This window comes from Carcharodon carcharias, chromosome 22 (assembly GCF_017639515.1).
Source record: "Carcharodon carcharias isolate sCarCar2 chromosome 22, sCarCar2.pri, whole genome shotgun sequence".
In the NCBI taxonomy this organism is placed as follows: Eukaryota; Metazoa; Chordata; class Chondrichthyes; order Lamniformes; family Lamnidae; genus Carcharodon; species Carcharodon carcharias.
Window position 1 is genome coordinate 31,125,417 of NC_054488.1, and position 17,570 is coordinate 31,142,986.

The window sequence follows — 17,570 nt, forward strand, 5'->3', positions numbered from 1 at the left end:
CTTCTTCCCAGATCTAATATTAGGAATTATTTGACATTTCTAAACCAGTGGGATCTATTATAGATTTCTCAGAAGCTCAGAGTTAGAGAACAAAACTGAATGTTACATGTTCTGAGTAAGATGCTGACTTCACTCAGCTTTCTCAAAACTAATAACCAGACTGGGGGCTGTGAGCATCTCTTACCTGAGGTTGCTGTAGGCTCTTGCGACTTTCCCTAGAATCCTGTCAGTACCAAAAACAACAATTCGCAGTGTCATGGTTTTACACTCATCCTCGAAGCTGAGGTACGGTCTCCGTTTGAAGCAGGTGTTATGTAGTAACTGTCGTTCGGAGTGATAATTGTAGGTTGCATGCTGTGGCAATGAGTTTGAGCGTCTGGACTTCATCGGAAGTTTACGTTTGACCTCAGTGCAGCCCAAGCTTTCTGCTCGACGAAGAGGTAAGGTACTCGATGACAAAGTATAGCTGCTCTTACACAGGTTTGAGAAGGATTTGTTTAAACAATATTTTGGGTCCGCTTTGTGCGTAAGGCTATTCCTAGCTTTGAAAAAGTTAGATATTTTCTTTGTTAATTTTTTTCCGACTGTATTGCACTTTTCCTCTTTCTGGTCTGACAAACCTGCTGTCTCAGATGAACTTTCATCTCCATCTTCGATATAACCACTGTCCATATAGTCTGAGAGATTTGAAACAAATGATTTCATGAAGTTTTTAGATGTTACAGATATTGAGGATATCACAGAATCTCGCTCATTTCCACTTGCATCCTCCTCCCCTTCCCCTTCCTCGTCCTCCTCCTCAAACTCTTCTTCATCATTCTCATTGTCATTCAACGGAAATAATGCAGTATCAGGAATCTCACACTCTTTCAGGAGAACCTCGCGTAAAACATCTAAAATAAAACGACAATATCAGGTTATAGCAGGGCACACTGATGCATTTGTAATTATTCTATCTGATTGAAGACAATCACCTTGCTGGCTGCTTACCGAAATTATCCTTGTCCCATTGGTAGCTGTAGCAATTGGCAACTGGCAATGAAATTGTTTGCAACTTAACCATCGCATTCTGGGCTATTGGAGATAATAAGAAATTGTTAATCATTTTATTTAATTTAACGAAAAGTGACAATTAAATGCTAAGTAGTGAAGTAATTCATGTTTTAAATAATACACATTTTCAAAACACTTCTTTCATAAGGGCAGTACCACTTTAACACAAAGTAAAATTGAATTATCAGGTCCAACTGTGCAAGGCCCCAGCTACAGGTGGGACCTCACATGCAGCAGCTGGCATTTTGGAGACTTGTGGGTGCACAGCCTTTTCAATTATGGATGGAAAATAAACAACAGCAGCAACAGCATATAGGGAGAAAAACATGCTAATGTGATACACAGACATATCAGATAAAAATTGCCACTGAGCCAAAAACAGGGGATACTAGGAAGGGTGTCTAAAAGCTTGATCCAAGAGGCAGGTTTTAAGGTGGCCAAGTGTGTATGGTTTTCTGTAAATCACTCATTGTGAAAAAGCCTTGATGGTGATGCTTGGCCCAAGATATATTAGAGCCACATCCATGGGCTTTTACCCCAAGATTTGGGACTTAAAATTCCACCTCTAGAATTAGGGCGGAATTCTCTGCGCCTGTTGGCATTGGGGGTCATGGCGGGCCTGAGCGGACAATATGGCAGAAAGGCCAAAAATCAGTTTCACGACATCATGAAACCAGTTTGCAATCGTCGGCTTCACCCATCAATTGCGGGCCGCGTTTCCCACCGCTGCATGTCCGGAACCTCATTGTAATACATCTGCATATCATTATAAGCCCAGCGCCCAGAATCATTCCCTCTCGCTGGGTCATGTGGGCTCATCGACGTGGACGCACACTGATGTGTTTCACAACAGTATTGAAAAGGCATGCATCTGGCGAGATGCACCTCGAGGGAAACTCAGAGCTGAGTGCACAGTAATGTTGCACAATGTTCACAAGGGTCAGCTTTTGGACCTCAAAGTTGAGGTGCCGAGCATTCAGGTGAGGGCTCAAGCAAGTTGCATTTTCCCAGCTGGCTGACAGTGCGGTGCTGGGGCAAGGGCTGCACAGCAGTTGAGGAGAGTTTGTGGGGGTGGGGGCAAGGGCTGCCCTGAGGTCGGTGGTAATGCACAAGTACGTGTGATGGGGGGAGAGGGAAGGGGCCACGTGTGAGGGAAACCTTGTATAAAGTGACCATTTCTTCGCAGCTGGGATAGATCAGGCGCAGCCACATCAACATGTTTGGAGTCGGGCCTCTAGGTTATTTGCCCACTCAAGCAACGCAGAGGCCTGAAAGTGCCACCAAATGCTCCAGCGGCAGAATTTTCAGCTCAGCGGCTGGGTGCAGTTGGCGGGCCCAGGATCGGCTGGGAAACAGGCCACCGCCCGCTATTTCACAATGACGAGCTAATTAAGGCCTTTCTCACCATCAGCCAAGCTATGTCTTGGTGCTTGTTGGAAAGTTCTGGCGTTGAGGCATTCTGGCAAATGACTTTGACAGTCTGCTCGAGGAACCATCCGACAGGATCCACCATCTCCTTTTCCTGCAGGGCCTCTAAGACGCTTTGTGCTGACCACTGCCTGATGGACTTGTGGCCAAAGGTGTTTCTCTGCATAAATGTTTCCACGAGGGACAGGTGGTATGGCACAGTCCAACGACGTGGAGTGTTCTGCGGCAGCGTGGCCAGACCCATCCTTCGCCATGCCGGGGACAGGTAGAACATCAGCAAGTAGTGACACTTGGTGTTTGCGTGCCAAAGGTCTACACACAGCTTGATGCAGCCACACACAAAGGTGGCCATCAGGATGAGGGCAATGTTGGGCACATTTTTTCCTCCCTTTATTTAGAGGCTTGTACATCGCATCCCTGTGAACACGATCCATTTCCGACTTTCAGATAAAGCGGAAGATGACTCAGGTGATCGCCACTGCACAGGAGTGAGGAATAGGCCAGACCTGTGTCACGTACAGCAACACCATGAGTGTCTCACACCAGATGACCAGTTCTTACCCACAATGGAGAGGGAGCGTCACTCCCACATGCCCAGTTTTCCTTTCACCATAGCCACTCGCTTCTTCAGTTTCTAACACATGCCCTGGTCCCTCTGAACCATATTCCCAGCACCTTCAGGCCGTTTGACCTGACAGTGAAGGGGATAAAGGATCGGTCAGCCCAGTTCCCAAAGAACAGGTCTCGCTCTTGCCACGATTTACCTTGGCTCCCGAGGCCAGTTCGAAATGCTCGCAGATATTAATCAGTCTGCACGCCGACAGTGGATCCAAGCAGAAGACGGCGACATTGTCTATGTACAGGAAAGCTCTAACCTGAGTGCCTCCACTGCCTGGGATCATCACTCCTCTTATGCCTGGGTCCTTCCTGATGGGCTCAGCAAATGGTTCTGTGCAACACACGAACAGGACAGGGGAGAAAGGGAAGTCCTGCCTGACTCCAGATTTAATTGGAAAGCTTTCTGATTCCCAGCCATTGATTGAAACTGTGCTACAGATGTTTTTGTGGAGCCGTTGGATCCAGTTGTGGATTCACTCCCCAAATCCCATTTTGGACAGCACATCCACACTGTAGGTGTGCGATACTCTGTCAAAGGCCTTATCCTGGTCCAGGCTGATGAGGCAGGTGTCCACACCCCTGTCCAAAACATAGGCAATTGTATCCCTGAGTAGCACAAGGCTGTCAGAGATCTTCCTGCCGGGAACAGTGCAGGTCTGGTCAGGGTGGATCACCAACTCCAGAGCAGACTTCACCTGATTGGCAATGACCTTGGACAGAATCTTATAGTGCACATTCAACAGTGAAATGGGTTGCCAATTTCTAATTTCCTTCCTTTCCCCCTTCCACTTGTAGATGAGGGTGATGATGCCTTTCCTCATGGATTCTGACATGCTGCCGGCCAGAAGCATACTCTCGTACACTTGTAGCAGGTCTAGGTCAATCCAGTCACACAGAGCTGAATACAACTCAGCCAGTAAGCCATCGCTTCTGGCAGTTTTACTCTTCTTGAAGGACTCAAGGGCCTTAGTCAGTTCACCAGGAGTTAGTGGTTTGTCCAGATTCTCCCGTGTACTGTCGCCTAAGACCTCCGTGATAGAGGACAGGAAGGACTGGGAGGCCACGCTGTCTGTGGGCTTCACGTCATACAATCTGGCATAAAAGAATTTGCTGATCCTCAAAATGAGCCGTCTTCTTCCTTCAGGCTGCTGACCACAGAGCTCTCTCTGTGTACCTTTTGGAAGAAGAAACGTGAACACGCCTCATCCTGCTCCAAGGAGCGGACTCTGGACCTTGGAGGCCTCCGAGGCAAAGGGTGAAGCTTGCTAGCTCTTCACCTCTTGGAGGTCCTCTTTGACATTGACCCCGATCAACTGCAGCCGGAGCAGGTTCTGCATGCTTTTCTGGAGTCGGTACATTTCCCTCTGTTTCTTTCTAGCCAGTGCAAGATTGATGTCCTGGGCCAAGGTCTCCATGGCGGCCGCCATCCTACCAGTGTTGACCTCAGTGCGTTGACATGCCAGGCCATCATCTCAGTTTGAAGGTGAACAGACTCCTCCATGCCTTGCAATCTGAGGAGTGCAATGGACATGATGTTCCCGAGCTTGTCTTTGCAGCTCCAGCAACTGCGACATGACAGAGTCCAGAGGCTCATCATCTGACTCAGACTCAGCAAATTTCTGGCCTCCAGTAGACCTCTGAGTACCGAAAACCCGCTGTGGATCACACAGTGTGATGTGCTCACCAGACTATGGCCCCCGAGGTGACTCTAAAGTTAGGTCGCACACATCAGAGATGATCCCATCTGTTCGCTGGTGGAGGGTGTGGGTGAGTGCTGTGACGGGACTTCAATGAGGGTTTCAGCAGATTCCTCTTCTGAGGTGTCTTCCGGGCTTGAGTCAAGGACCTAGGTGATGGACCCCCTCGGCTGTTTCTCAGATGTGAAAACAGGGAGAAATGATTAGAGTATGGCAGCTGCCTGTGAAACAGGACACATCACTCACAGCATGGTTATCTGATGGATGTTGCACTGCTAGATCCTCACTTGGTTGAGCACTGCTGACCTCACCATCAGCACAGGAATGGTCCAGATCATCGCTGACCAGCTGGTTGACTCTATTTTCAAAGTCCATGACAACCTTGATTTCAGGCATACCTCCAACAGTCTCAGACCTTTCCCTCTTGTGTGCCAGCTTGTCCTGCATGATTAGAGATGGAGAGAGTGTAAGCAGGATGTCTGCCAGGCCAGATGATAAGTATGCCTGGCATGTGTGGGTGGTGAGTGGTCCCAGAGCGGGATGAGGACAGTGATGGTGAATGTGATAGAGTGAATGGTGATGTCCCTTGAACTGGCAGCGAGTGAGATCCCTGTGGATGTGTGATGGGTTTGTGAGTGTGTGCGTTAAGAGTGATGAGAAGAGTGACTTACCCTGGCAGAACAGAGATCATCATTTATCTTCTCTTGGCACTGGGTGGTTGTCCTCTTTTACAGGACGTTGGCACTGACCACCACCTCCCAAGCCAGAGTGGTGATGTTGCTGCCCCTCCTGTAGCCAAGTCAGGGGTAGAGGACATAACAGCGGGCCTCCACTGCGTCCAAAAGACATTGCAGGGACCCATCACTGAACCAGGGGCCTGCAGTCTTCTTGCCTTTCAGAGCCATGCTTTCTGAGCAGCAGTCCCAGGCTGGAAGCATTGAGAGGTGTGCACACGGCCACACTTCAAATAGGGTGCCCGGCATGAGGAAGCAGCAAGGTGTGGCGGGCAAATCGGAGGCTGCCTGCCAGCGAAACAGCATGTATCCCGGAAATGTATGATTAATGAGGTGGGATAGGGACAATACAGCGTGGCCGGCGGGTGAAACATTCTTTTTCCCGTCTGCTACCGCACTTAGAGCAAATCTGGGGCAATTCCACCCTTAGTACATGAAGTTTTCCTCTCTTTGGCAACTCTTGATGGTTACAAAGAAAATTACTTCTGTTAACATTAATATAGGCTCAAGTGATTTTCACAGGTGAAATCCTACCTAAAGTTAACATAAGGAAGTGCAGTAATGAAGGTGTAAGGAATCAGAGGGTGGAATTTAGTTAAGCTACTGGGAGTCAGAAACAAGGCAGGTGTAGGCATTTAATTATGTGGGAGGCAAAATGTCAGCTTCCCAGTGGCGGGATGAAAGTTCGGAAGTAAGTTGCTAGAGGATAAAAGGCAGATCCCAGTCCCCAACAGCAAGCAGGCAGGATCGATTTTTATTGCATTAGCACATCATGCAGTAAAACGCAATAAAATGAGTGGCCGCCAGATTAAATTGCACCTTTGCATTGAAGTCAGCAGCAAATGAGAAACACATGCCTTCAGATTTATGGCTGGTTAAAAGTGACAGGCACACAAGCATACAAACAAATATATGAACAAGGAGTAGGAGTAGGCCATTCGGCCCCTCAAGCTGCCCCGCTATTTAATAAGATCTGATAGTAGCCTCAAATCTGCATCCTGCCCACCCCTGATAACCTATCACCCCCTTGCTTAGCAAGAATCTATCCACCTCTGCCTTAAAAATATTCAATGATTCTGCTTCCACCACCTTTTCAGGAAGAGAGTTCCAAAGACTCACAACCCTCTGAGAAAAAGAATTTCACCTCATCTCCATTTTAAATGGATAACCCGTTATTTTTAAACAGTGACCCCTGGTTCTAGATTCTCCCACAAGAGGAAACATCCTCTCCACATCCACCTTGTCAAAACCCCTTAGGATCTTATACGCTTCAATTAAGTCACCTCTCACTCTTCTAAACTCCAGCAGATACAAGCCTAGTATGTCCAACCTTTCCTCATAAGTAAACCTTCTCTGAACTGCTTCCAGTGCACTTACATCCTTCCCTAAACAAGGCAACCAATACTGTGCACAGTACTCCAGATATGGTCTCACTAGTGCTCTGTATGACTGAAGCATAACCCCCCCCTACTTTAATAGTCAATTCCCCTCACAATAAATGATAACATTCTATTAGCTTTCCTAATTACTTGCTGTACTTGCATACTAACCTTTTGTGATTCATGCACTAAGACACCCAGATCCCTCTGCATCTCAGAGCTCTGTAATCTCTCACCATTTAAATAATATGCTTCTCTTTTATTCTCTCTGCCAAAATGGACAATTTCACATTTTCAGACATTATATTCCATTTACCAGATCTTTGCCCACTCACTTAACCTATCTATATCTTTTTGTAGCCTCTTTCTGTCCTCTTCACAAATTACTTTCTTACTTATCTTTGTGTCATCAGCAAATTTGGCAACTATCCTATCCATCCCATCATCCAAGCCATTTACAGAAATTGTAAACAATTGAGGTTCCAGCACTGATCCCTGTGGCACACTGCTCGTTACATCCTGCTAACCTGAAAAAGACGCATCTATGCCTACTCTCTGCTTCCTGTTAGGCAGCCAATCTTCTATCCATGCCAATATGTTACCCCCTATACCATGAGCTTTTATTTTCTGCAACAATCGTTGATGTGGCACTTTATCAAATGCCTTCTGGAAATCTAAGTAAAGTACATCCATCAGTTATCCTTTATCCACAGCACATGTTAGTTCCTCAAAGAATTCCAATAAGTTGGTTAAACATGATTTCCCTTTCACAAAGCCATGGTGACTCTGCCTGATTACCTTGAACTTATCCAAGTACCTTGTTATAACATATTTAATAATAGCTTCTAACATTTTCCCTATGACAGATATTAAGCTAACTGGCCTGTAGTTTCCCACTTTCTGTCTCCCTCCCTGTTTGAATAATGGAGTTGCATTTGCTATCTTCCAATCTAATGGGACCTTCTCCGAATCTAAGGAGTTTCGGAAAATTAAAACAATGCATCAACTATCACACTAGTCACTTCTTTTAAGACCCTAGGATGAAATACACCAGGACCTGGGCACTTGTCAGCCCACAGCTCCAACTATTTGCTCAGTACCGCTTCTCTGGTGATTGCAATTTTCCTGAGTTCTTTCCCTCCCTTCCATTACCTGATTCATAGCTGCTCCTGGGATGTTACTTGTATCCTCTATAGTGAAGACTGATACAAAATACCTGTTCAATTCATCTGCCATTTCCTTGTTTTCCATTATCAGTTCTCCAGATTCACTTTCTATAGGAAAACAAAACAAAAACAGAATTACCTGGAAAAACTCAGCAGGTCTGGCAGCATCGGCGGAGAAGAAAAGAGTTGATGTTTCGAGTCCTCATGACCCTTCGACAGAACTTGAGTTCGAGTCCAAGAAAGAGTTGAAATATAAGCTGGTTTAAGGTGTGGGGGGGGGGAGAGAGAGAGAAAGTCTCTCTCTCTCTCTCTCTCTCTCTCCCCCCGTCCCCCCACACCTTAAACCAGCTTATATTTCAACTCTTTCTTGGACTCGAACTCAAGTTCTGTCGAAGGGTCATGAGGACTCGAAACGTCAACTCTTTTCTTCTCCGCCGATGCTGCCAGACCTGCTGAGTTTTTCCAGGTAATTCTGTTTTTGTTTTGGATTTCCAGCATCCGCAGTTTTTTGTTTTTATTTTTTTTGTTTTTATCACTTTCAATAGGACCAATGCTCACTTTGTTAACTCATTTCTTTTGTAATATTTATAGAAACTCTTACTATCTTATTAGCTTTCTCTTATATTCAAATTTTCCCTCCTTATTAATCTTTTAGTCATCCTTTGTTGTTCCTTATCCTCTGGCCTTCCACCTATCTTTGCACAATGATATGTACATTTTCTTTAAGTTTGACACTATATTTAACCTTTCTAGTTAACCACAGATGGTGTGTCCGTCCCTTGGACTTTTTCTTACTCATTGGAATGTACCTCTTCTGTGTGTTCTGAAATATCCCCTTAAATGTTTGTTACTGCATCTCTATTGACCTATCCCTTAACCTAATTTGCCAATTCACTTTAGCCAACTCTGTTTTCATGCCCCCATAATTGCTCTTATTTAAGTTTAAAAACATAGTCTTGGACCAAGTCCTCTCTCCCTCAAACTGAATGTAAAATTCAAGCATATTATGGTTGCTGCTGCCTGGGGGCACCTTCACAATGAGATAATTAATAAATCCCATCTCATTGCACAATACCAAGTCTAGTATAACCTGCTCTCTGGCTGGCTCCAGAACATGCTGTTCTAAGAAACTACCCCGAAAACATTCAATGTACTCCTCATCTAGGCTACATTTGCCCATTTGACTTTTCCAGTCTATATGTAAATTAAGATCTCCCATGATTGTCGCCATGCCTTTCTGACAAGCTCCATATGCTCCACACTACCATGTGGTTACTGATAGGGGGCCTGTACAAGACTCCCACAAGTGACTCCTTGCCTTTACCATTTCTCGTCTCTACCCATTTCCACATCCTGGTTTCCTGAACTTAGCTCATCCCTCTCTATTGTGCTAATACTGTCATTAATTAACAGAGCCACCCCACCACCTTTTCCTCACTTCCTGTCCTTCCTAAACGTCCTATACTCTTTAATATTGAGGTCCCAATCCATGTCCTCCTGCAGCCATATCTCTGCAAAGGCTACCAAATCGTAATTATTTATCTTATGTGCGCCCTCAGTTCACCTATTTTGTTTTGAATGCTTCAGATACAGAACCTTTAGTTTTATCCTTTTAATCTTTTTATAAACTCAAACCTCTTGCAGCAGGCTATGTAGTCTTTCTGGTAGATTTGGAGTGAGTAGGAATTGCTTTTCCTGAATGGCGAACTTTGTTAGACTGGGGGAGGAGGCTGAGCTGCTGCATTAAGCACAGGTGACAGCTGCCCATGAGGGATGTCAGGGCATGGTTGTCCATGGGAGGGAGAGTGGTGCCCCTCCAGGGAGGTTTGGACATGATTGTCTGAGGTAGGGAGGTTGGGACATGGCTGTCCAAGGGAGGGAGGGTGGCACCTCTCTAGGGAGGTAAGGGCATGACTGCCTGAGGGAAGGAAATCGGGTCATGGTGGCCCTAAGAAGGTCATGGGGGACAGAGGGAGGGAACTGGATGATAGAGAGAAGGTCAATCTCTACCTAAGGCAAATCAAACACTATAGAGGAGAGAAAAAGGATGATTGAGGGCAGGTCCATTGTCAGGTTGAGAGAGTCGAAAGCAACTTGAGGGCAGGTGAAGAGGGATAGACAGAGGGGTAAGGGTGATAGTTAGTAGGTTGAATGTGATAGGGGCAGGTCTAGGGTACCAGGTGGTGGTAATGGATTGGGAGGGCAGCTCGAGGGTGATGGGGGCGAGGTAGCTCTAGCTTGATAGAGAGTTGATCAAGGCTGATGGTGGGAGGCTTGAGAGTTGCTGAAGGCAGGGCTCGAGTGGCCAAAGGAGAGTTGAGAATGATGGCAGGGTTATCAAAGGTGATGGCTTGCAGTTCCAGTATCAGAATGAGAGTATCCAGGGACATAGCTGCCAGAGCAGAGGGACGTGGCTGGAGATCAGGTCGAGGAGGTAGCTGGTTATGGTGGGGTAGGTGGAGTCCAGAGTGTGTTCAAGGCACGGCAGTGGTCTCCCTATTTTTCCACAGTTACCAAGTTAGAAAGGACGGCCAAATAGATTGTGCCTGCCAGACCCTTGCTAGCCTTCTGTCTGCAGTTCACTCCAGGCAGACAGGATGGCTCTCATGCACCCAGTGGGCAGAATTTTGCCCTCGGATGGCATGCGGGCCCCACCGGCTCAGTGGCAGGTGGGCAGCCGACCCCCGACACTGAAACGGGGCCCGCCGCCATTTTAAGTGGGCGGGCCAATTAAGGCTCACCGAGCGGCAACCCTGACAGGAAGCACTATGCGTTTCCTGTTGCAGGGGGGAGGGATTCCCCAACTGTCAAAGTGTGCACAGCTCCCTGAGACAAAGTGCTGCCTCAGGGAGATTCGTGACAAGTAAGTTAAGTGTAAAAATAGAAACATTAAAAAATTATTAACACGTCCTCCTCATGTGACAGTATCACACAAGATGGGACATGTTAATAAAAAACACATAAACTTTCATTACTTTTTTACAAAATGGACATGAAACCTCATCCCGCCAGTGGATGAAGTTTCATTAATAATCTACAGGCCGCTGGGACTCCTGGCCTGCCCACCAGCCTTAAGCTTGGATGGGCAGGTCTTTAATTAGCTTAATGAGCCTGTCAATGGCCTCAATTGGCCATTGACAGGTCGGCGGGTGGACAGCTGATTTCGCTGTCCGCCCACCTTCCTAAAGGTTTAAAGGGGCCGGGATGATGACGGGGATTCCTCCCAATGTCATCCTGCGTTATTTTCCCCTCGGCGAGCGGGCCCCACCCCCAAATCACCGAGGGGAAAATCCTGGCCAATGTTTTTTGATGCTATGGCAGAGGAGGAGAGGAACTGGCAGAGGATGGCCAAGCGCATGGCCCTGCCAAAGCCTCACACACATCTGACTTGGAAGGAGGTCACATACGACTCAGTCACACACGCTCCAATCCTGGCAAAGCCTGGCTAAGAACACTATGCATTCTCCTGTAAAATATGGAACGCCTCAGCAACAGACACTGCTGAGACAATGGCATCTGAGGGGTGATAAGGAGGTGAGCAACATATAATGGCTTGCCAGCGAGGGTACAATCCCCTGATCTAACAAAGATTGACAAACATAGAAACCGCTACATGTCAAGAAGCTCAGATTTGCCACTATCTCCAAGGCTTAATAATAAATGGTGCATCCATAACCTCTACATCAGCCACCATTGAATTTCAGTAAAGTACCAAGACCTTAAAAGCCTCAGTCTGGTTTCAAAAGTCCCAAAGTGACCATTCGACACACATGATTAAAGTGCTCAAAATGAACTTACAATGTCATAGAATGTGCATTAGAAGGCTTTCCGCTTGCTTTTTCTTCTACAACACCTTGGTACGACCCTGACATGTGCAGCCTGCTAAGTGCTATACCGCGTTGCCTATGACAGCCTGGTGATCCAAGGCCTAGAGGCCTCCGGCCTGTTGAGAGTCTCCTGCGCAGGTGCACGTGGACCATCTTTGGCCTCCCCTGCTGGAGTCACCAGAGTCACTGACAGAGGGGTGAAGGAGCAGCAATGCTCGGAGCACCCTGAGATGACACCACTGCAGCTGCTGTTTAAAAAATTCATTTATGGGACATGGGCTTTGCTGGCTAGGCCACCATTTATTGCCCATCCCTAGTTGCCCTTGAGAAGGTGGTGGTGAGCTGCCTTCTTGAACCGCTGCAGTCCATGTGGTGTAGGTACACCCACAAGTGCTGTTAGGAAGGGAGTTCCAGGATCTTGACTCAGAATCAGTGAAGGAATGGCGATATATTTCCAAGTCAGGATGATGAGTGGTTTGGAGGGGAACTTCCAGGTGGTGGTGTTCCCATCTATCTGCTTCCCTTGCCCTTTTAGATGGTAACGGTCATGGGTTTGGAAGGTGCTGTCTAAGGAGCCTTGGCAAATTCCTGCAGTGCATCTTGTAGATGGTACACACTGCTGCCGCTGTGTATCGCTGGTGGAGGGAGTGAATGTTTGTGGATGTGGTGCCAATCAAGGTGGGCTGCTTTGTCCTGGATGGTATCTAGCTTCTTCAGTGTTGTAGGAGCTGCACTCATCCAGGCAAGTGGGGAGTGTTCCATCACACTCCTGACTTGTGCCTTGTAGATGGTGGACAGGCTTTGGAGAGTCAGCAGGTGAGTTACTCACTGCAGGATTCCCAGTCTCTACTCTTGTAGCTACAGTATTTATATGGCTAGTTCAGATCAGTTTCTGGTCAATGGTATGTTAATAGTGGGGGATTCAGTGATGGTAATGCAATTGAATGTCAAGGGACAATGGTTAGATTCTCTCTTGTTGGAGATGGTCGTTGCCTGGCACTTGTGTGGTGCAAATGTTACTCATCACTTGTCAGCCCAACCTCCCTGCCAGTGTGCAAAGACACCTCCCTGACTCCAGGAGGAGAAGGTGCACCTAGAGGGAGTTTCCAGACACTATACCATGGGGCCATCCTCATCCTTTGTTCTGAGCCATTTTTGAATTGCACGACAGCAAATGATTGAGATCCACAGGTGGGCAGAGGGTGGCAGCATTCCAACTCCAAAATCCCCCTCTCAGACAGGCAGACCGATACTGCTGGCTGGCTGGGTGCCATTTAAATATGGCAGACCTGTGACTGAACAGCGGAGTCAGCAACTTCCTGTCGGCCCCCACTGCATAATTAGCCGGGCCCCTCAACTTTGCATGGTTAATTGGCTGGCCATTGCATGAGTGTGAGTGCCAACCTTCCTGCCTCTGAGCAGAAGTCCCGTTCACTTCTGGTCCCACTGTCAGACACTCACTGTGCAGGATTCATCAAGATTCTCATAGTGTTGTCATTCACTGGGATATAAGTTCAAATCTGTTGCACTTGTTTTGCAGACACAACAGGGGTACATTAACCAATTTAAGACAGGCTGGTGCCTGATCTGCATACTTGTGCCCTTTCTTTTGAGGAGGCTCTGGCAACTTCACTTTATAGGTAAATGCCTCATTTTAGATTGAAATGAGATTCCAGCACCCATTTTTGACCTGCATTGGTAAATTCAGTTGGATTAGTCATAGCCTGCCCTGGGTTTCAAGCTCTTGAGAGGGGAGTATTGCAAACCCCTCCAAAGAGGGCCTCAAAGCTTTGTAAAATGTTTTTTTTGTACGGATTCAGACAGACCAACTTCTCCTGTCTGAACTGAGCACCTGCAGGCTCCCTGGTTCCCGCTGCCATTCCTGGACATATCATTAGGTCTCACTGTCGGTCAAAATTGGTTCAGACCTGACTAATGACATGGCATCCAACTGTCACCCTGAGCACCCCCGACTACATTGTAATTGCACCCAGTATCCGGTGCTGTCTGATTTTTACCCTATCGGAATTAGTTTTGAACTCTTGAGACAACAGAGGCTGCTCCCCAGCTAAAGAATGCTGGGAAACTCAGCAGCATTAACTCCAGCACCCTGGACAAAGGTGCTCAAGGGTAATACCAAAGAGTGTATATTTGTCCACAAATAAATGTGTTAACTGTTCCATTAAAATAGATGTCGGATTTTTTATTGACCATGTTAAATGTTGAGTTACTAATATTCCATTTGGTTTTAAACAACTAATATTTTCAAATAATAACATTTTTTCATGCAAGTCTCAATCCTACTTGTTATTGCTGAATGCAAAAAAAATCTCGCTTATCAGATCCACACACATTACGTGGGGAGAAGAGCGTGGGGAGAAGAGCGTGGGGCGACGAGTGTGGGGCGACGAGCGTGGGGCGACGAGCGTGGGGCGACGAGCGTGGGGAGACGAGCGTGGGGAGACGAGCGTGGGGAGACGAGCGTGGGGAGACGAGCGTGGGGGGACGAGCGTGGGGGGACGAGCGTGGGGAGACGAGCGTGGGGAGACGAGTGTTGGGGGACGAGCGTGGGGGGACGAGCGTGGGGAGACGAGCGTGGGGAGACGAGCGTGGGGCGGTGAGCGTGGGGCGGTGAGCGTGGGGAGACGAGCGTGGGGGGACGAGCGTGGGGGGACGAGCGTGGGGAGATGAGCGTGGGGAGAAGAGCGTGGGGAGAAGCGCGTGGGGAGACGAGCGTGGGGCGACGAGCGTGGGGCGACGAGCGTGGGGAGACGAGCGTGGGGAGACGAGCGTGGGGAGACGAGCGTGGGGAGACGAGCGTGGGGAGACGAGCGTGGGGGGGTGAGCTTGGGGAGACGAGCGTGTGTAGAATGGCAGTTTTTGCTCATCAAGCAAATCAACATGGCCACAATGCAGTGAGTCAGGAAAAAAACATCACTACATCTAGGAACAGTATAAACATCCAACTAACACCAAACTATATCTCCAACTCAGGAGAAAATCAACATAAGATTAATGAGTACAGCTGCTCCAATTCATAATATCAAACTCAATGTGCAACATCCAAACCTGTGCATAACAGCCTGGTGACATTTAATTCCTTTTCAGTCTTCAGTTGAAAAAATCAACTTGCCTTTTCACAAGCCCTTAGGCTGCAATGAATTATCATTCCACGTTTTAAGCAAGAATGCTGCTTCTAACCCTTCTCCCCTGAAGGTGCTGGTCTTCGCTGGTTCCACAGCTGCTGGGTGTCTCCACTACCCTACCCAAGTGGCTTCAAGGCTGAATCTAGGCAGTTGAGTGTTAGCAAACTATTCAACGGGTGAGACGTCAGAGCCAAGCTTGGCCATATCCTCCGCTATTGCACACACTGCTTGCTTTCCAAATTTGGATCAGGATTTGGAATTCTGGCTTTCCCTCCTGAGCCCTGGGGTCGCTGAAACCAATTGTAGGGCCTGTATTACCACCTTTCAATGTCTGAGAGCATATGTACCATATAAAATTTAACCAGAATCAGTTATGATGCTGAACAGAAAACTTAAGGAAGACTAACAATACACTTGTGTGAACATAACATAACACTGATTTTAACTCCAGGGTTAGTACAGAAACTGACTAGAGAAAAGTCTATATGAAAACATTTCAAAAATACCAGAGAGTTATTTTCAGCCCATGAATACTGAAACCACAACAACACAAAATTGGTGCTGTCCTGCATGAAAACTGCAAGTGAAGACCAACAGGAAGGTAAAAATCAAGGAATTGGAAGGCTGGTATCTGACTCTCATAGGGCAGGATCTTCCGGTCTCTGAGCTGAGGCGGGTCCCGCTCGCCAACGTGTAAAATGGTGCGGGGTGGCGTGGGGTGGAACTCCCAATGTCACCCCACGTCATTTCCATTTTCAGGTCAGCGGGGGCACAGACGAGTCGGATGTGCACCCGCCAATCTGTCAACGGCCTGTTGAAACCAGTTCAGCTCATTAAAGGAGCTGCCCGTCCAACATTAAGGTTGGCAGGCAGGCTGAGAGCCTAGGCAGGCTTGTGAAAAAACATGAAACCTCATCCGCTGGCAGGAGGAGGTTTCATGAGGGTATTTAAATTTTAATGAAAGGTTCAAATACAAGTTATGGACATGTCCCAACTCATGTGACAGTGTCACATGAGGAGATATGGCAGGGAACATTGTTAAACTCCTTTGTTAAAAGTTGAAAATCTGAGCCGACCTCCCTGAGGCAGCACTTAGCCTCAGGGAGAGCTGTGCGCTCTTCCGCGCACATGCATAGAAGAGTGCACTCCTGGCTGAGGGAATCCCTCCCGCTTGCATAGGGGGCGCATAGCACTTCCTGGCAGACATCACGTGGGGCGGACCTTAATTGGCCCGCCCACGTAAAATGGCATTGCGCCCCCAACTGGGGGCATCAATTGGGAACCCGCCCACCCGTGCCCAGTCCCGCTCTTCCCCCCCAACAGGGGGAAAATTTTGCCCATAGTTAAATAATAGAAAATTCACAGATTTACTTGCTTTTAAAAATTAAATCACCTGAACATTTTAATTCCAGTCTTGTAACCATTTGCATTATCATTAATTAATCAGCACAGATCGAGTACTCACATAAACATGGAAAAGTCATAGAAAAGTACACCTGTTGGAAAAAGAAGCACAGCAAATGCTGGAAGTACAAGTCAGACCCACGAGCATCTGGAGCAAAAAAGGCAATTAAATGTTTGAACCTAGCCTAGATTTTCTGATCAGTGTTATTCTCATGTCACAGTTAGCCTTTTTATTATAAACCAATTGAGCACATGATAAAGTAATGCCAATCAGAAACTCTTAAGATCTTTCATCAGAACCGTTTTTTTGTTGGATGCTGATCTGTGTCTTTTCTCTGTTTCTCATTCATAGTGTTAGCAAGTGTTAGTTATTCACTGTGTTAGTTAGCATTCACAGCGTTAGTTAGCATTCACAGCGTTAGTTAGTGTTAGTTAGCATTCACAGCATTAGTTAGCATTCACAGTGTTAGCGCACATTAGTTAGCATTCACAGTGTTAGCGCGTGTTACCTGCTTTTGGGAGGAGTCCAAATCTTTCTTTTATCTCCTCTAATTTGTTCACTAAATGTTCCTTAGCTTTGGCAGAATCCTTCATGGTTGCTGTGACCTCCATAATGTCAGAACAATTTGAGAAAATGTCTAGGAGTTCGTCGGCAGTTTTGGACTAAAGAAAAGCAAAAGAGATTTATGTAGAATTCCAATTTTTTAACAGTAGAATTTACAATTATTTAATATCATAAATAAAATTAATTATCTGTCTATTTGGGTGGATGTAAAAGGTCCAATGACACTATTCAAAAAGAAGGAGAGTTCTCCTGGTACCTTGGACAATGTTTATTCCTTAACTAGCATCAGCTAAACCGATTAACTGGCCATTGACTGTGTGTTGGATCCTGCTATGTGCAAATTGGCTGCCACATTGATAACAACACGTACAATGACTACACTGGAAAGAGTTATTAGTTTGCTGTGGAGAACATTGAGATGGCTTGAGGATTTAAAAGGTACTATATAAATGCAACTTATTACCTTCCTTTAAAATTTACAGGTGTTTTGTTTCAATCTTACTGTAAGTCTGTGCACTTGTGACCCTTCAACAGCTAGACCCTCAACTGTACC

General features: G+C 46.8%; 1 protein-coding gene across 1 annotated transcript in view; it reads right to left on the reverse strand.

Annotated features, from left to right (window-relative positions):
* The window catches only part of pik3r5 (phosphoinositide-3-kinase, regulatory subunit 5), a 107,340-nt gene that overhangs the window by 21,102 nt on the left and 68,668 nt on the right, over positions 1-17,570 (reverse strand). Inside the window, exons 8-10 of the mRNA XM_041216624.1 lie at positions 16,962-17,115; positions 991-1,074; positions 185-893 (exon numbers count right to left, since the gene is read on the reverse strand). Coding sequence (XP_041072558.1) covers positions 185-893; positions 991-1,074; positions 16,962-17,115 — 947 coding nt within the window. The remainder of the gene's footprint in view (positions 1-184; positions 894-990; positions 1,075-16,961; positions 17,116-17,570) is intronic.